This window comes from Ranitomeya imitator, chromosome 3 (assembly GCF_032444005.1).
Source record: "Ranitomeya imitator isolate aRanImi1 chromosome 3, aRanImi1.pri, whole genome shotgun sequence".
Taxonomy (NCBI): Eukaryota; Metazoa; Chordata; class Amphibia; order Anura; family Dendrobatidae; genus Ranitomeya; species Ranitomeya imitator.
Window position 1 is genome coordinate 318950843 of NC_091284.1, and position 20286 is coordinate 318971128.

Consider the following 20286-nt stretch of genomic DNA (forward strand, 5'->3'; position numbering starts at 1 on the left):
TCCACCGTTGGCGCCGCTGTGTCTTCCGTATCCTCTGCAGTGACGCTCAGGTCAGAGGGGGGAGGATGATGCGATTAGTGTGTGCGCCGCCCTCTGCCTGAAGAGTTGGTGCAGAGGACGCGGAAGACACAGCGGCGCTGACGGTGGAACGGGGACAGGTGAATATAGCAAGTGCCGGGGGCCTGAGCGACGATTCCTTTTAATCGCAGCAACAGCATATGGGGCAAATATCTCTATGGAGCATCTTATGGGGCCCATCATAAACTGTATGGAGCATTATATGGGGCGTATTTTGTATGGAGCATCTTATGAGGCCCATCATGAACTGTATGGAGCATTATATGGGGTTCCTGATTCAATATGGATATTCAAAAACACTTAACCTACTGATGTCTTAATTAATTTTACTTTTATTGGTATCTATTTTTATTTTTGACATTTGCCGATAGCTGCTGCATTTTCCACCCTAGGCTTATACTCGAGTCATTAAGTTTTCCCAGTTTTTTTTTTGTGGCAAAATTAGGGGTCTTGGCTTATACTCGGGTCGGCTTATACTCGAGTATATACGGTAGTTAACATAAATTAATTCAAGTCTCCAGGTCCAGATGAATTACACCCCAGAGTAGTGAAGGAGATAGCAGAAGAAATTTTTGAACCACTCTCCATAATCTTTGAAAATTCTTGGAAAACAGGAGAAGTCCCAGAAGACTGGAGACAAGCAAATGTTGTTCCTATCTTCAAAAAGGGGAAGACCAGGAAAGATCTTTGAACAAATTATTAAACAACATGTATGTAAGTACCTGGGTAAGAATAAAGAGATTAAACAAAGTGAGCTTGGGTTTGTAACTAATAAGCCATGTCAGATTAACTTAATTTCCATCTATGACAGAATCACTGACTGGGTGGATCAGGGAAATTCTGTAGATATAGTATATCTTGACTTCAACAAAGCATTTGACAAAGTATCTCACACAATCTTTATTGAAAAAAAAGACTAAGTATGGAATGGACAAGGCAACTGTTAGGTGGATTCATAACTGGCTTAGTGATCTGACCCAAAGAGTGGTTGTAAATGGCTGCACATCCAGCGAAAGAATGTCGCAAGTGGGGTACCATAGGGAGGGTTCTTTCTTGGGCCCTGTATTGGTCAACATCTTTATCAATGATTTAGATGAAGGAATTGAGGGTACACTGATTAAATTTGCTGATGACACAAAGCTAGGAGGGATAGCTAATACTAGAGAAGTGAGAGAGAGCATTCAAAAAGATATAAATAAACTGGAGAAATGGGCAGCAACTAGCAGATTGATTTTTAACAGGGAAAAATTCAAAGTACTACATCTGGGCAATAAAAATGAAAAAAGCATATATAGAATAGGCTAAGGAACAGCACATGTGAAAAAGATTTGGGTATACTAATAGATCACAGACTGAACATGAGTCAACAGTGTGATACAGCAGCAAAAAAAGGCAAATTCAATTCTGGGATGTATTAACAAAAGCATACAGTCTAGATCACGCAAAGTCATTATTGCCCTCTACTCCTCTTTGGTGACACCTCATCTGGAATACTGTGTCCAGCTTTGGGCACCACATTTAAAAAAAGACATCAACAAACTGGAGCAAGTTCACAGAAGAGTGACCAGAATGGTGACCGGTCTGCAAACCATGTCCTATGAGGAACGGCTACAGGATTTGGGAATGTTTAGCTTGCAAAAAAGAAGACTGAGAGGAGACTTAATAGCTGTCTACAAATATCTCAAGGGATGTCGCATTGTAGAGGGATCATCTTTATTCTCATTTGCACAAGGAAAGGCTAGGCGCAATGGGATGAAACTGAATGGGGGGAGACACAGATTTGATATTAGAAAAAACTTTTTGACAGTGAGGGTGATCAATGAGTGGAAAAAGCTGCCACCAGAGGTGGTGAGTTCTCATTCAATGGAAGTCTTCAAACAGAGGCTGGACAGACATCTGTCTGGGATAATTTAGTGAATCCTGCTTTGAGCAGGGGGTTGGACCAGATGACCCAGGAGGTCCCTTCCAACACTAACATTCTATAATTCTATGAAATTATTGGTGGAATGTTGCAGAAAGTAAATTATGTCAGAACTGTAAAAAAGACATGGACCGCACATCCAAAAATCAAATGCTGATCAAGTGCTGCTAGGCAAAAATTTGTGAAACTCAACATAAAGATCCCAACTTAACATTCTGTTCAGACTGTATGAAGCCCACTACCACGTCACTGTGAGCCTGTCAGTGGGTCCCTAGACTAAAAGGTGCGACGTCGTGCACAAACCACGATAACTGTGACAATGCTCCTGCAGGGCAGATGACCTAATTTCTCACAGCGCCCATGTTGCGAGGCTGAGTCCCCATGACTCCAGGCCACACTGTCCCACATGCACCGCACCACAGCAACAAAGCACAAAGACCAAGAGAATACATGTGTTAAAAAAAACAAGCCCTCACCTTTCACAAGCTCTCAGACTATGAACGGAGAGCAAAAATAGGCGGAACCCATCTTGCCATGTCCTGTTAATTTTATACCACTTGGATGAAATGGGAGGAGTGCTGGTCTGAGTAAAACAAAAAAAAAGAGGAGACAGTAATTCAAATGCCGGAACTGTAGCATTAAACATATGGACCACACATCCAAAAATCATGCATTGGTGCAAACCGACGACGCAGAGACAATGCAGTAGCAGGGCAAGCAACCTTGTGCCTCACCGCACCTATGCTGCGAGGCAGGAACATTTTCCACCATCACAAAATGTATTTGCACGAAAATAAAGATTTTCAATGCAGCCACAGTAGCGAATATGGGCCAGTATTTCACATTAGCGCATATACACTGACACCAGTCGTGTGAAAACCAAGCCCAGCGAGAAAAGCATAGATCACAACTGTCACTTCCATGTCTGTCTCCTCTCTGACTCTTGTTTGTGTGAGAAGATGAATAGAAGCAGCTGCACAAGTCACTGTTAAATTGGAAAAAGTTATCTGTTCCCTAAGAGATTTACATAGAAGTAGTAAACGTAAAATGCCAAATGTTTTTTTTTTAATTCTAGGAGCAGAGAGTGCTTAAAATTAAAAATATATTTTTTTTAACCCCGCTCTATGAGTCTTTTTTGACTTTGCTGCAATTGATATGTAACCTACAGTGTTCTACAAAGTAAACAATGGCTAAAGTGAACCACCAGAACAGCAGAGATGTAATGTAAAGGTGGAGGGGAGGAGATGAACGCTTGAGTGTTTTTAACTTTTTGTTAAAAGGATTGCCCACCACTTTTATTAACGGGACAAAAGTGGATAAAAAGACATATTTCCGTAAAGATCAAACGATGGATGGAAATTTATAATGGGAATTGGATATATGTGATCTATCTTTGGTTGAACGTATCTATATATTTAATTGTCTAAGGGTTTTTCCGTCTGTCTGTCTTTCTGTCTGTCTGTCTGTCTTTCTGTCTGTCTGTCTGTCCTGGAAATCCCGCGTCTCTGGTCGAGGCCTGGCGGCCTCGACCAATCAATCAGCAACGGGCACAGCGACGATGATGTCATAAAGGACGTAGACATCCCGCGTCTCTGATTGGTCGAGGCCGCCAGGCCTCGACCAATCAGAGACCGGCACAGCATCGACGTAGAAATCCCGCGTCTCTGATTGGTCGAGGCCGCCAGGCCTCGACCAATCAGCAACGGGCACAGCGACGATGATGTCATAAAGGACGTAGACATTCCGCGTCTCTGATTCAGCGACGGGCACAGTATCGAGATGTCATAATGGTTGCCATGGCGACGATGATGTCATAAAGGTTGCCTCGACCAATCAGCGACTGGCACAGTCTGCCGCGAATTCTGGAATCAACATTGTCCATATACTACGGGGACATGCATATTCTAGAATACCCGATGCATTAGAATCGGGCCACGATCGACGGGCACAGTCTGCCGCGAATTCTGGAATCATCATTGTCCATATACTACAGGGACATGCATAATCTAGAATACCCGATGCGTTAGAATCGGGTCACAATCTAGTAGAATCATAATAAATGATCTAGTCAACCCCAAAAGGGTTAAAGACCTTTTCCACTACTAGTTCAGCCCCCTTTCATATGTCCTAACTATTCCTATTACCTGCCCTGTTTCTGTAAGCACATCTTTGTGTCTTAGGCTGGGTTCACACTTTGCGGTTTTTACCGCAGAACCGCCGCGATTTTGATGCTGCGGGTCCGCAGCAGTTTCCATTGCGTTTACAGTAACCTGTAAACCCTATGGAAACCGCAAACCGCTGAGCGGGAAAAACCATGCAGAAGCGCAGCGGTTTAAAACCCGCAGCATGTCACTTCTTTGTGCAGAATCGCTGCGATTCTGCACCCATAGGAATGCATTGAACCGCTTACTTCCCGCATGGGGCTGTGCCCACGTTGCGGGAAGTAAGCGGCTAATGTGCGGTTCCTACCCAGGGTAGAGGAGAGGAGACTCTCCTCCAGGCCCCGGGAACCATATTTGGGGTAAAAAAAAGAATAAAAATAAAAAATCATGTTATACTCACCTCTCAGCGCTGCACGCGGCCGTCCGGTCAGAGTTGCTGTGCGAACAGGACCTGCGGTGACGTCGCGGTCACATGACCGTGACGTCACGAAGGGTCCTTTTCGCATAGCATCTTTGGAACCGGACCGCCGGGTGCAGCGCCGAGGAGATCCGGACATCAGAGGGTGAGTATAACCAATTTTTATTATTTTTTACATTACTATTGATGCTGCATATTGCTGCATATGCAGCATCAATAGTATAGGCGGAAACCCGCAGCGGAAACCGTGGAACAAACTGCGTTAAATCTGCAGGGAGAACTGCAGCGGTTTTGCCCTGCAGATTTATCAAATCCACTGCGGGAGAACCCGCAGAGGGACGCCGCAAAGGGTGAACATGGCCTTAGTTGTCTAGTTGTGATGCAGCCACCTTTACTTCCGATCTGGGACCAGAGTTGGACGAACTGAGTAGAAGACGTCCTTAGCTGTGGCGACGTGATCAGTGAGTGACGGTAGTCTGAGCACACATGCACAATTCAGACTTCACTCTCCTCCTCTGCCTGGATCATACTGATGCTTTAAAGTGCCATCCCTTTAGCTGACAATCACTGTGATGTGCTTCTGATAATTAGAAAGCATATCACAGCGCTTGTCGGCTGAAGGGATGGCACTTCAAAACTTCAGCATAATCAAGGCAGAGGAGGAGACTGAAGTGTGATCTGAGCTTGGTCATTCGTGGGGCTGACTGACTCTTTCGAAGCTTTGAATTGCAGTCCCTTCAGCTGACGAGTCCTGAGATATATGCTTTCTAATGCTCAGCAGCACATTGCAGTTCTTGTCAGGTGAAGGGACCGTGTTCCAAAGCATCATTAGGATCCAGGCAGCGAAGGCAAGTAAGGTCTGATCTAAGCATGCATGGTCAGACTGCTGTCACTCACTGAGGTAGCCCTGCCCCCACCAATGACGTGCGCAACTCAGTTCGTCCGGTTTCCAGATCGGAAGTAGCAGTGGTTGAATCACAACACAGGACTAAAGGTACCTTCACACTCAGCGACGCTGCAGCGATACCGACAACGATGTCGATCGCTGCAGCGTCGCTGTTTGGTCGCTGGAGAGCTGTCACACAGGCAGCTCTCCAGCGACCAACGGTGCCGGTAACCAGGGTAAACATCGGGTTACTAAGCGCAGCGCGTATATTATATATATATATATATATATGTATATATATATATATATATATATATATAATTCAGTATGTAAAATATGGGGCAGGTCACTGAGGGTTGAGTGACCTGACATAAGCCATCAGTATGAATAGCTAAGCAGAGCACTACATGAATACTCCCCACAGACCACCCCGAACCACAAACATATCATTAATTGAAGTTAAAGATTAAACAACCAACACAAGACGGATTTCATCAACCAAGGTATCATTTTAATCAGTGTAATGGTGCCGACCTGATACTGTGCATAATCCTGCTGACAGGTTCCCTTTAATATACTTGCTTTTCTAATCACAGCTCTGTGAGGGTCTTAAGGTACCGTCACACTGAACGATATCGCTAGCGATCCGTGACGTTGCAGCGTCCTGGCTAGCGATATCGTTCAGTTTGACAGCAGCGATCAGGATCCTGCTGTGCCATCGTTGGTCGCTGCAGAAAGTCCAGAACTTTGTTTCGTCGCTGGACTCCCTGCATACATCGCTGAATCGGCGTGTGTGACGCCGATTCAGCGATGTCTTCACTGGTAACCAGGGTAAACATCGGGTTACTAAGCGCAGGGCCGCGCTTAGTAACCCAATGTTTACCCTGGTTACCAGCGTAAAAGTTAAAAAAACAAACACTACATACTTACCTTCCGCTGTACCTTCCGCTTAGCTATTCATACTGATGGCTTATGTCAGGTCACTCAACCCTCAGTGACCTGCCCCATATTTTACATACTGAAATATATATATGTTATATTATATATATATATATATATATATATATATATACTAGATGGTGGCCCGATTCTAACGCATCGCGTATTCTAGAATATGCATGTCCACGTAGTATATTGCCCAGCCCACGTAGTATATTGCCCAGCCACGTAGTATATTGCCCAGTCACGTAGTATATTGCCCAGCACAGAGCCACGTAGTATAGAGACTTAAAAAAAAACAAAAAACAAAAAACATATACTCACCTATAGCCCGTTGAAGTCCTGCTATACTTACCCTCCGCCGCCTTTCTCGCTCCTCTCCACGCTCCCGGGACCACTCCATTGGAAGCAGCAGCTTGCGGTCCCATCCCAGGGCTGGTGTGAGCAGGACCTATGATGACGTCGCGGTCACATGACCGACCGTGACGTCACGGCAGGTCCTTGTCCCACACCAGCCCTGGGACGGGAGCGGAAGCTGCCGCTTGCAATGGAGCGGCGCCGGGAGCGTGAAGAGGAGCGAGAAAGGCGGCGGAGGGTAAGTATAGCAGGTTTTTTTTATTATTTTTAACACAACATATTTTTACTATTGATGCTGCATTGGCAGCATCAATAGTAAATAGTTGGGGGGACACAGGGTTAATAGCAGCGGTAACTGAGGGCGCCGGGCAGTGAGTTCAGGGGAATAGGGGAGGGACTAATCGGACTGTGGCCGTCGCTGATTGGTCGCGGCAGCCATGACAGGCAGCTGCCGAGACCAATCAGCGAACGAATAACCGTGACAGAAGGACAGACAGACAGACGGAAGTACCCCTTAGACCATTATGTATATACTAGATGGCAGCCCGATTCTAAAGAATCGGGAGTCTAGAATCCATATATACTTTATTTATTCAAATGTAAGAATAATACAATTAATAAATAATAGTAAGAAAGGACAAAAAATTGCTGCACTCACCAGCTCTTGACAATTCTTGTTATTTAAGGTACAGTTACACAGGATCCATGAACATGCTTATGAGGGGAGGGATGAAAGACATCAGACGACAACTTTGGGTGTTGTGGCAAATGCCACAACAACGGTCCTTTGCTTAAGAACAATAATGTAAATAATAAATAATATGTATCAATAACTATGTATATTGGTATGTTCTATGACATTTTAAAATATTTCATTATTATGTGGAAAGGCTCTTAGTACCCATACTGGCGCATACTTGTGTGCCCATCAGGTATTTTCACAGTAATTTTACATCTGATGGGTTGGTATGAAACGTTTTTAATCATCTCTTGGGCTTAGCTAAGCCTTCATTTTAAATAATTCTAATAGGTACAACAGAAATAAAAGCCTTTTTGTGTACCCAAATTTTTTGTGTTTATTTTTACAGAAGTGTAAAATTTACTGAGGACGTGGAAATATTATGTTTGCAACGTTGAGAGCGTGCAGCAGCAGCTTTATTACTTAATCGATTAGTTTTGTCCTCAAAAGACTCATTAGTAATGCGTTTATTGCAAGCAGCATTAACAGTGTCCAGGCGCTTATGTCTGTCCTCTGTAGTCTCGTTAGCACGCTGTTTGTGCTTACGTGCGGCATCGGCGGCTTTTCGCTCAGCGTCATTGGTATGCTTATTATCAGACCTGATGTTACGTGCGCCATCAGCAGCTTTGGGCTCTGTGTCATTAGTATACTTAACAGTGTCCAGGCGCTTGCATCTATCCTCTGTACTCTTGTTAGCACGCTGTTTACGCTTACGTGCAGCATCGGCGGCTTTTCGCTCTGCGTCATTGGTATACTTATTATGAGACCTGATGTTACGTGCTCCATCAGCAGCTTTGGGCTCTGTGTCATTAGTATACTTAACAGTGTCCAGGCGCTTGCATCTCTCCTCTGTACTCTTGTTAGCACGCTGTTTGCGCTTACGTGCTGCATCGGCGGCTTTTCGCTCTGCATCATTACCATACTTTATATCAGACCTGATCTTACGTGCGCCATCAGCAGCTTTGGACTCTGTGTCATTAGTATACTTAACAGTATCCAGGCGCTTGCATCTATCCTCTGTACTCTTGTTAACACGCTGTTTGCGCTTACGTGCGGCATCGACGGCTTTTCGCTCTGCATCATTACCATACTTTATATCAGACCTGATCTTACGTGCGCCATCATAAGCTTTGGACTCTGTGTCATTAGTATACTTAACAGTGTCCATGCGCTTGCATCTATCCTCTGTACTCTTGTTAGCACGCTGTTTGCGCTTACGTGCGGCATCGGCGTCTTTTTGCTCTGCATTATTAGTATACTTTCTATCAGACCTAATCTTACGTGCGCCATCAGCAGCTTTGGGCTCTGTGTCATTCGTATCCTTACTATTAGAGCTCATGTTGGCTAAGCTAAACAGCTTTAAGCGTGGTGGTGGCAAACAACAGGTTAATAAGAGGCAGTGTCAGGTAGTAGGAAAATAGCCAGTTAATAATAGGCAATAGTTCTTTGCAGGAATGCAGATATTAATAAATAGGCAGTTTATATTGCAGAGAAATTGCTGGGCAATAATGGACAATGTCCTTATGTGGCAAATAATAGAGCAATTTACCCAATGTGGCAAAGAAGAGGTTAATAAACGGCAGTCTCACAGTATAACAGTCAGTGAATAATAGGCAGTATATGGAGAAAACACCAAACAAAAGTTCAAAATTGGTGTGAAAATGTCACTGAACCACTTCACAACTAAATATATATAGTTTTGGTAAATGGTATTATCATTTTTTTTACGAAATTCGGCAGGAGCTTGAAGAGCAACGTCACTGGGCCCGCCTCCACGCAGTAGAAACTTGCTGTGAGGTAAAAATTCAAAAATCACACCAAAATGGCGGGCGGAGTGTGTCACAGTACGGCACGTTTCTGATTGGTCGCTCGCAGCAGGCGGCAACCAATCAGACACTGGACACTGTTGACGTCACTTATCTCCGGACATTAGCTCCGGACATTATCTCCGCACATTAGCTCCGGACATTAGCTCCGGACATTAGCTCCGGACAAAGCCACGGAAGTTGGCACAAATTGCAGGAAGTAGTATTCTAGGCAATTAATCTCCGGACATTAGCTCCGGACATTAGCTCCGGACATTAGCTCCGGACATTAGCTCCGGACAAAGCCACGGAAGTTGGCACAAATTGCAGGAAGTAGTATTCTAGGCAATTATATTTTAGATTTGAAACTGAAATAGCTGTTGCAAAAAAAAACAATTTTTATAAAACATTAAGCTTAAGATTAATAGGGGTGCCAAAACTTTTTCATATAACTGTACATATTCTAGAATACCCGATGCGTTAGAATCGGGCTACCTCTGGCGAGCACATGGAGGGCTGTGTGACCAACTCCATGAGGACGGTCTGAGTGCCCGACGTCCACAGATGGGGGTTGTGCTCACAGCCCAACACCTTGCAGGAATCTTGTCATTTGACACGTAACACCAGGATTGGCAAATCCGCCACTGGCACCCTGTGCTCTTCACAGATGAAAACAGGTTCACACTGAGCACATGTGACAGAGTCTGGAAATGCCAAGGAGAGCGATCTGCTGCCTGCAACATCCTTCAGCATGACCGGTTTGGCAGTGGGTCAGTAATGGTGTGGGTGGCATTTCTTTGGAGGGCCGCACAGCCCTCCATGTGCTCGCCAGGGGTAGCCTTACTGCCATTAGGTACCGATGTGAGATCCTCAGACCCCTTATGAGACCATATGCTGGTGCGGTTGGCCCTGTGTTCCTCATAATGCAGGACAATGGCAGCCCTCATGTGGCTGGAGTGTGTCAGCGGTTCCTGCATTGAAGCTATCGACTGGCCCGTCCGTTCCCCAGACCTGAATCCGATTGAGCACATCTGGGACATCATGTCTCGCACCATCCACCAACGTCACGTTGCACCACAGATTTTCCAGGAGTTGGCGGATGCTTTAGTCCAGGTCTGGGAGGAGATCCCTCAGGAGACCATCCGTCGCCTCATCAGGAGCATGCCCAGGCGTTGTACAGTAGGGAGGCCATACAGTCACGTGGAGGCCACACACACTACTAAGCATATTTTCCTTGTCATGAGGCATTTCCACTGTAATCTGATTTTCCACTTTGATTTTGAGTATCATTTCAAATCCAGACCTCCATGGAATATTCAATTTGATTTACATTGATAATTGTGTTTTATTGTTCTGAACACATTCCACTATGCAATGAATAAATATTTGCAACTGGTATATTTCATTCAGAGATGTCTAGGATGTGGTATTTTAGTGTTCCCCTTATTTTTTTGAGCAGTATATATTTATCACGTTCGGCAGGCAGGCGTCTGTGCCTGCACTGCAGCATGATTGCATGTATAGTCTGCATTTAATTATTTTAGTTTCGGGTATAAATAAATTCAGCAACCAGAATAAATTCAGTCTTAAAATGGCGCTGGCTGCGCCTGCACCGTGGCATTTGTGATCCAGTAGATGCTACTGCGCAAGTGGCGCTCTCTTGCTAGAGGAAAAAAAAAAATGTCTCCACCAAGATGGTGACTGTGCAGTAGTATCTATCGAATTGCCAATAGATTCTACTGAGCAGCACGAGCATATGATTAACTAAAAATAAAGATTAACCAGCAACCACAAGACGGATTTCATCAACCAAGGTATCATTGTAATCAGTATAACGGCGTCGACCTGACACTGTGTGTAGGTTACTGTACATAATCCTGCTAACAGCTTCCCTTTAAGAAAAAAAAAACTGTTTAGGAGTAAATGGTTATATCCATATTCAAGATAACTTCATCAGGCCAGTGGAATCTTCTTCAGCTTGGTCTATAATGGAGGCACTCTTGGATATGGGCAAATGATGTCATAAACATGGTTATGATATTTGCTACAATGTAATGACACTAATACCGTAAATATATTTTGTATGGTCATAGTGTTTTAATTATCAATTTTTTGCTGTATTTTGCTTGCATGATTTAATATCATAGTGCCTATTTATAGTTTGTATTTATTTTTTTTAAGGTGGAAGTATTGTGTGGCAGCACTTGGACAATGTCCCGTTGTTGCGATAACCTACTGTGGGATGTAAGAAAACGTACTCTTGGTTTGCATGAACCTGCCGCTCTTCGAATCAATTATTTGGGTAAGTAAAATATGTTGTACTCGCAGTAGGCAACTGTTATACAGTAAAATTGTAAGCTGAAATGCAAAAGTTTTTTCCAATTTTGTAAAAAAATTAAAAAAAATAAACAAGAGAGAAAAAAGTTCTCTTGTATTTTTTTTTTTTTAAATGGCATTGGTTACATCTATACAGATCATTGTTACCATGTCTAATAATGCACAAATAACTTCCCCTAGTTTGTAATCGTATAACCCAGGTAGGTAATAGAATCCCTTTTTTCTAATGAAGATCAACTTGAGCCCATCTTGTCTTACCCTTAGGAGAGTTGCTTCTCTCTGTACATTTCAATTTTTGCCATGTATTTAAACGATTGTCACACAAACTCACAAGGTCTGCCAGAGCAGCAGCCACTCTTCAGGCAAATAAATGGGGGGCACCAGGGGCAAACAGACAGATGTGTTGAGGCAATCTCTATAGGATTCCTAAATTCTACTTTTTAGGCCAAAACTAGGAGGAAAATCTATATGTAAGTTGAAATCCATATTTATACTGTATCTAATAAATTTTTGGTCCAGGAATAAAAATACAGACCAATTGTGTAATACTGCTTTTCATCCTTTGTACATTACTGGACCCAAAACCTTTCTGTACCCCACTGTATGCTGACACTTGACCATCACACCTATATGTGCTCAGTGACCATACCGTGTGTTAATATACTGTTTGTGGCTATAGAAGCCTTCATTGTTCTAATAAGACTTCAAGATTTTGGAGTGTTACTACAGAGATGTGCAATTATGGTGAATGAGCATTTCTAGGAACCCTCTTTTACAATAATCTTGATGTCTAGACAGACTTCCATTCTTTTGTCAAATTAACGGAAGCCGGTTTACTCTGCAAGATTATCACAAGCGTTCGTTCCTTGGGTGAAATCTTCCTGTGATTTGCCTAAAAAGTAATCGTTGCCAGCAATGCATCATCCTTTATAACAGGAACTGTGCTGCTGAGAACAGTGGCATCCGAAGAACACCTGAAGCCTATGTAAACTATTAAATGACCACCAACCAGAAAACATGTTGTTGGTCATTAGTCGATTAGCACTTCGCCTCATTCCAAAGACATACTGATAGGGATTCTAGATTGTGAGCCCCATTGGGGACAGCGATGATAATGTGTGCAAATTGTAAAGCGCTGCGGAATATGTTAGCGCTATATAAAAATAAAGATTATTTTTTATTATTATTATCTACTGGAAATGCACCCTGGATCATGTCAGTACATTATTTCTTTAATGCAAAAAAGAATGAACATGTCGCTTCTTGTATCTGCATTGAAAGCTGTGAAATAGATAAAAGACACCAGTCAATTCTTCTGTGTGCGTCGTCTAGGAAGCCACCACTATTTTATATACAGGGCAGCACGGTGGCGCAGTGGTTAGCACTACAGCCTTGCAGCGCTGGGGTCCTGGGTGTTATGAAAGGTAATTCAGTACCACAATGGACATAGAGGTCAGCGCACATACAGTGACCTGGCAATAACCCAAAAAACAAGAACGAGCTCTGAGACGTGGGAACTCTGTTGACCGCAATCCCTAATCCTCTCCAACAACACTAAAGGCAGCCGTGGATTGCGTCTAACGCTCCCTTTGCAACTCGGCACGGCCTGAGAAACTAGCTAGCCTGAAGATAGAAAATAAGCCTACCTTGCCTCAGAGAAATACCCCAAAGGAAAAGCCACATATAATGACTGTGAGTTAAGATGAAAAGACAAACGTAGAGATGAAATAGATTTAGCAAAGTGAGGCCCAACTTTCTGAACAGAGCGAGGATAGGAAAGGTAACTTTGCGGTCAACAGAAAACCCTACAAAAACCACGCAAAGGGGGCAAAAAGACCCTCCGTACTGAACTAACGGCACGGAGGTACACCCTCTGCGTCCCAGAGCTTCCAGCAAACAGGAAAAAACAAATAGACAAGCTGGACAGAAAAAACAGCAAACAAAATAGCAAAAGTGGAACTTAGCTATGCAGAGCAGCAGGCCACAGGAACGATCCAGGAGGAAACAGGTCCAATACTAGAACATTGACTGGAGGCCAGGATCAAAGCACAAGGTGGAGTTAAATAGAGCAGCACCTAACGACTTCCCCACATCACCTGAGGAAGGAAACTCAGAAGCCGCAGTACCACTTTCCTCCACCAACGGAAGCTCACAGAGAGAATCAGCCGAAGTACCACTTGTGACCACAGGAGGGAGCTCTGCCACAGAATTCACAACAGTACCCCCCCCTTGAGGAGGGGTCACCGAACCCTCACCAGAGCTCCCAGGACGACCAGGATGAGCCACATGAAAGGCACGAACAAGATCGGGAGCATGGACATCAGAGGCAAAGACCCAGGAATTATCTTCCTGAGCATAACCCTTCCACTTAACCAGATACTGGAGTTTCCGCCTTGAAACACGAGAATCCAAAATCTTCTCCACAATATACTCCAACTCCCCCTCCACCAAAACCGGGGCAGGAGGATCAACAGATGGAACCATAGGTGCCACGTATCTCCGCAACAATGACCTATGGAATAGGTTATGTATGGAAAAAGAATCTGGAAGGGTCAGACGAAAAGACACAAGATTAAGAACCTCAGAAATCCTATACGGACCAATAAAACGAGGTTTAAACTTAGGAGAGGAAACCTTCATAGGAATATGACGAGAAGATAACCAAACCAAGTCCCCAACCCGAAGTCGGGGACCCACACAGCGTCTGCGATTAGCGAAACGTTGAGCCTTCTCCTGGGACAAAGTCAAATTGTCCACTACATGAGTCCAAATCTGCTGCAACCGGTCCACCACAGTATCCACACCAGGACAGTCCGAAGACTCAACCTGCCCTGAAGAGAAACGAGGATGGAACCCAGAGTTGCAGAAAAACTGTGAAACCAAGGTAGCCGAGCTGGCCCGATTATTAAGGGCGAACTCAGCCAAAGGCAAAAAGGACACCCAGTCATCCTGATCAGCAGAAACAAAGCATCTCAGATATGTTTCCAAGGTCTGATTGGTTCGTTCGGTCTGGCCATTAGTCTGAGGATGGAAAGCCGAGGAAAAAGACAAGTCAATGCCCATCCTACCACAAAAGGCTCGCCAAAACCTCGAAACAAACTGGGAACCTCTGTCAGAAACGATATTCTCTGGAATGCCATGTAAACGAACCACATGCTGGAAAAACAATGGCACCAAATCAGAGGAGGAAGGCAATTTAGACAAGGGTACCAAATGGACCATCTTAGAGAAGCGATCACAGACCACCCAAATGACTGACATCTTTTGAGAGACGGGAAGATCTGAAATAAAATCCATAGAGATATGTGTCCAAGGCCTCTTCGGGACCGGCAAGGGCAAAACCAACCCACTGGCACGAGAACAGCAGGGCTTAGCCCGAGCACAAATCCCACAGGACTGCACAAAAGTACGCACATCCCGCGACAGAGATGGCCACCAAAAGGATCTAGCCACTAACTCTCTGGTACCAAAGATTCCAGGATGACCAGCCAACACCGAACAATGAACCTCAGAGATGACTTTATTCGTCCACCTATCAGGGACAAACAGTTTCTCCGCTGGGCAACGATCAGGTTTATTAGCCTGAAATTTCTGCAGCACCCGCCGCAAATCAGGGGAGATGGCAGACACAATTACTCCCTCTTTGAGGATACCCGCCGGCTCAGATACACCCGGAGAGTCGGGCACAAAACTCCTAGACAGAGCATCCGCCTTCACATTTTTAGAGCCCGGAAGGTATGAAATCACAAAGTCAAAACGGGCAAAAAACAACGACCAACGAGCTTGTCTAGGATTCAATCGCTTGGCGGACTCGAGATAAGTCAAGTTCTTATGATCAGTCAAGACCACCACGCGATGCTTAGCTCCTTCAAGCCAATGACGCCACTCCTCGAATGCCCACTTCATGGCCAGCAACTCTCAATTGCCCACATCATAATTTCGCTCAGCAGGCGAAAACTTCCTGGAAAAGAAGGCGCATGGTTTCATCACCGAGCAATCAGAACTTCTCTGCGACAAAACAGCCCCTGCTCCAATCTCAGAAGCATCAACCTCGACCTGGAACGGAAGCGAAACATCTGGCTGAAACAACACAGGGGCAGAAGAAAAACGACGCTTCAACTCTTGAAAAGCTTCCACAGCAGCAGAAGACCAATTGACTACATCAGCACCTTTCTTGGTCAAATCGGTCAATGGTTTAGCAATACTAGAAAAATTGCAGATGAAGCGACGATAAAAATTAGCAAAGCCCAGGAACTTTTGCAGACTTTTCAGAGATGTCGGCTGAGTCCAATTATGGATGGCTTGGACCTTAACAGGGTCCATCTCGATAGTAGAAGGGGAAAAGATGAACCCCAAAAATGAAACCTTCTGAACACCAAAGAGACACTTTGATCCCTTCACAAACAAAGAATTAGCACGCAGGACCTGAAACACCGTTCTGACCTGCTTCACATGAGACTCCCAATCATCCGAGCAGATCAAAATGTCATCTAAGTACACAATCAGGAATTTATCCAGGTACTCTCGGAAGATGTCATGCATAAAGGACTGAAACACTGATGGAGCATTGGCAAGTCCGAGTGGCATTACTAGATACTCAAAATGGCCCTCGGGCGTATTAAATGCAGTTTTCCACTCATCGCCTCGCTTAATACGCACAAGATTATACGCACCACGAAGATCTATCTTGGTGAACCAACTAGCTCCCTTAATCCGAGCAAACAAATCAGATAAGAATGGCAAGGGGTACTGAAATTTAACCGTGATCTTATTTAGAAGGCGGTAATCTATACAAGGTCTCAGTGAACCATCCTTCTTGGCTACAAAAAAGAACCCTGCTCCTAATGGCGACGATGACGGGCGAATATGCCCCTTTTCCAAAGACTCCTTCACATAACTCCGCATAGCGGCGTGCTCAGGCACAGATAAATTAAACAGTCGACCTTTTGGGAATTTACTACCAGGAATCAAATCGATAGCACAATCACAATCCCTATGCGGAGGTAGGGTATCGGACTTGGGCTCATCAAATAAATCCCGGTAATCAGACAAGAACTCAGGATCCTCAGAAGGGGTGGATGACGAAATAGTCAGAAATGGGACATCACCATGTACCCCCTGACAACCCCAGCTGGACACAGACATGGATTTCCAATCTAATACTTGATTATGGACTTGTAGCCATGGCAACCCCAACACGACCACATCATGCAGATTATGCAACACCAGAAAGCTAATAACCTCCTGATGTGCAGGAGCCATGCACATGGTCAGCTGGGTCCAGTACTGAGGCTTATTCTTGGCCAAAGGCGTAGCATCAATTCCTCTCAATGGAATAGGACACTGCAAGGGCTCCAAGAAAAACCCACAACGCCTAGCATACTCCAAGTCCATCAAATTCAGAGCAGCGCCTGAGTCCACAAATGCCATGACCGAATACGATGACAAAGAGCAGATCAAGGTAACGGACAGAAGAAATTTTGACTGTACCGTACCAATGGTGGCAGACCTAGCGAACCGCTTAGTGCGCTTAGGACAATCAGAGATAGCATGAGTGGAATCACCACAGTAGAAACACAGCCCATTCAGACGTCTGTGTTCTTGCCGTTCAACTCTGGTCAAAGTCCTATCGCACTGCATAGGCTCAGGTTTAAGCTCAGGTAATACCGCCAAATGGTGCACAGATTTACGCTCGCGCAAGCGTCGACCGATCTGAATGGCCAAAGACATAGACTCATTCAGACCAGCAGGCATAGGAAATCCCACCATGACATCCTTAAGGGCTTCAGAGAGACCTTTTCTGAAAATAGCTGCGAGCGCACCTTCATTCCACTGAGTGAGTACGGACCACTTTCTAAATTTCTGACAATATACCTCTATTTCATCCTGACCCTGACACAGAGCCAGCAAATTCTTCTCTGCCTGATCCACAGAATTGGGCTCATTGTACAGCAATCCGAGCACCAGGAAAAACGCATCGATATTACTTAATGCAGGATCTCCTGACACAAGAGAAAATGCCCAGTCCTGAGGGTCGCCACGCAAAAATGAAATAACGATCCTAACTTGTTGAACTGGGTCACCAGAGGAGCGAGGTTTCAAAGCCAGAAATAGTTTACAATTATTTTTGAAACTCAGAAATTTAGTTCTATCTCCAAAAAACAAATCAGGAATAGGAATTCTCGGTTCTAACATAGAATTCTGAACCACAAAGTCTTGAATACTTTGTACTCTTGCCGCGAGCTGATCGACACATGAAGACAGACCTTTAATGTCCATTGCTACACCTGTGTCCTGAACCACCCAAATGTCTAGGGGAAAAAAAAGGCAAAACACAGTGCAGAGAAAAAAAAAATGGTCTCAGAACTTCTTTTTTCCCTCTATTGAGAATCATTAGTACTCCAGGCCTCCAGTACTGTTATGAAAGGTAATTCAGTACCACAATGGACATAGAGGTCAGCGCACATACAGTGACCTGGCAATAACTCAAAAAACAAGAACGAGCTCAGAGACGTGGGAACTCTGTTGACCGCAATCCCTAATCCTCTCCAACAACACTAAAGGCAGCCGTGGATTGCGCCTAACGCTCCCTATGCAACTCGGCACGGCCTGAGAAACTAGCTAGCCTGAAGATAGAAAATAAGCCTACCTTGCCTCAGAGAAATACCCCAAAGGAAAAGGCAGCCCCCACATATGACTGTGAGTTAAGATGAAAAGACAAACGTAGAGATGAAATAGATTTAGCAAAGTGAGGCCCAACTTTCTGAACAGAGCGAGGATAGGAAAGGTAACTTTGCGGTCAACACAAAACCCTACAAAAACCACGCAAAGGGGGCAAAAAGACCCTCCGTACCGAACTAACGGCACGGAGGTACACCCTCTGCGTCCCAGAGCTTCCAGCAAACAGGAAAAAACAAATAGACAAGCTGGACAGAAAAAACAGCAAACAAAATAGCAAAAGTGGAACTTAGCTATGCAGAGCAGCAGGCCACAGGAACGATCCAGGAGGAAACAGGTCCAATACTAGAACATTGACTGGAGGCCAGGATCAAAGCACCAGGTGGAGTTAAATAGAGCAGCACCTAACGACTTCCCCACATCACCTGAGGAAGGAAACTCAGAAGCCGCAGTACCACTTTCCTCCACCAACGGAAGCTCACAGAGAGAATCAGCCGAAGTACCACTTGTGACCACAGGAGGGAGCTCTGCCACAGAATTCACAACACCTGGGTTCTAATCCCACCCAGGACAACATCTGCAAAGAGTTTGTATGTTCTCTCCGTGTTTGCGTGGGTTTCTTCCGGGCACACCGGTTTCCTCCCACAATCCAAAGACATATTGATAAGAATTCTAGATTGTGAGCCCAATCGGGGACAGTGATGATAATGTGTTCAAAACTGTAAAGCGCTGCGGAATATGTTAGCGCTATATAAAAATAAAGATTATTATTATTATTATAGAATATATTTTGAAAAATAAGCCACTTAAGATGAATTATTGCTGGCGTTATTTAAACGCGTCTTCTGCTTCAAAAAGTTGTTGATTACACTAGTGTCTTAACCCCTTAGTGACAGAGCCAATTTGGTACTTAATGACCGAGCCAATTTTTGCAATTCTGACCACTGTCACTTTATGAGGTTATAACTCTGGAACGCTTCAACGGATCCCGCTGATTCTGAGATTGTTTTTTCGTGACATATTGTACTTCATGTTAGTGGTAACATTTCTTCGATATTACTTGCGATTATTTATGAAAAAAACGGAAATATGGCGAAAATTTTTAAAATTTTGCAATTTTCAAAATTTGTATTTTTATGCCCTTAAATCAGAGAGATATGTCACGAAAAATAGTTAATAAATAACATTTCCCACATGTCTACTTTACATCAGCACAATTTTGGAAACAACATTTTTTTTTTGTTAGGGAGTTATAAGGGTTAAAAGTTGACCAGCAATTTCTCATTTTTACAACACCTTTTTTTTTTTAGGGACCACATCACATTTGAAGTCATTTTTGAGGGGTCTATATGATAGAAAATAACCAAGTGTGACACCATTCTAAAAACTACACCCCTCAAGGTTCTCAAAACCACATTCAAGAAGTTTATTAACCCTTTACGTGCTTCACAGGAACTGAAACAATGTGGAAGGAAAAAATGAACATTTAATTTTTTTTTGCAAACATTTTAATTCAGAACCATTTTTTTTTATTTTCACAAGTGTAAAAACAGAATTGTAACCATAAATTTTGTTATGCAATTTCTCCTGAATACGCTAATACCCGATATGTGGGGGTAAACCACTATTTGGGTGCACCGCAGAACTTGGAAGTGAAGGAGCGCCGTTTGACTTTTTCAATGCAGAATTGGCTGGAATTGAGATCGGACGCCATGTCACGTTTAGAGAGCCCCTGATGTGCCTAAACAGTGGAAACCCCCCACAAGTGACACCATTTTGGAAACTAGTCCCCCCATGGAACTTATCTAGATGTGTGGTGAGCACTTTGAACCCCCATGTGCTTCACAGAAGTTTATAACGTTGAGCCGTGAAAATAAAAAATCACATTTTTTCTACAAAAATGATTTTTATTTCCACAAGGGTAACAGGAGAAATTAGACCACAAAAGTTGTAGTGCAATTTCTCC

General features: G+C 44.0%; 1 protein-coding gene across 7 annotated transcripts in view; it reads left to right on the top strand.

Moving 5' to 3' along the window:
• Positions 1–20286, top strand: part of DCAF6 (DDB1 and CUL4 associated factor 6) — a 600095-nt gene that overhangs the window by 40901 nt on the left and 538908 nt on the right. For all 7 annotated transcript variants that reach the window (XM_069756622.1, XM_069756618.1, XM_069756619.1 and 4 more), the window contains exon 2: positions 11487–11607. In XM_069756622.1, the coding sequence (XP_069612723.1) occupies positions 11517–11607 (91 nt within the window). In that variant the 5' untranslated portion in view covers positions 11487–11516. The remainder of the gene's footprint in view (positions 1–11486; positions 11608–20286) is intronic.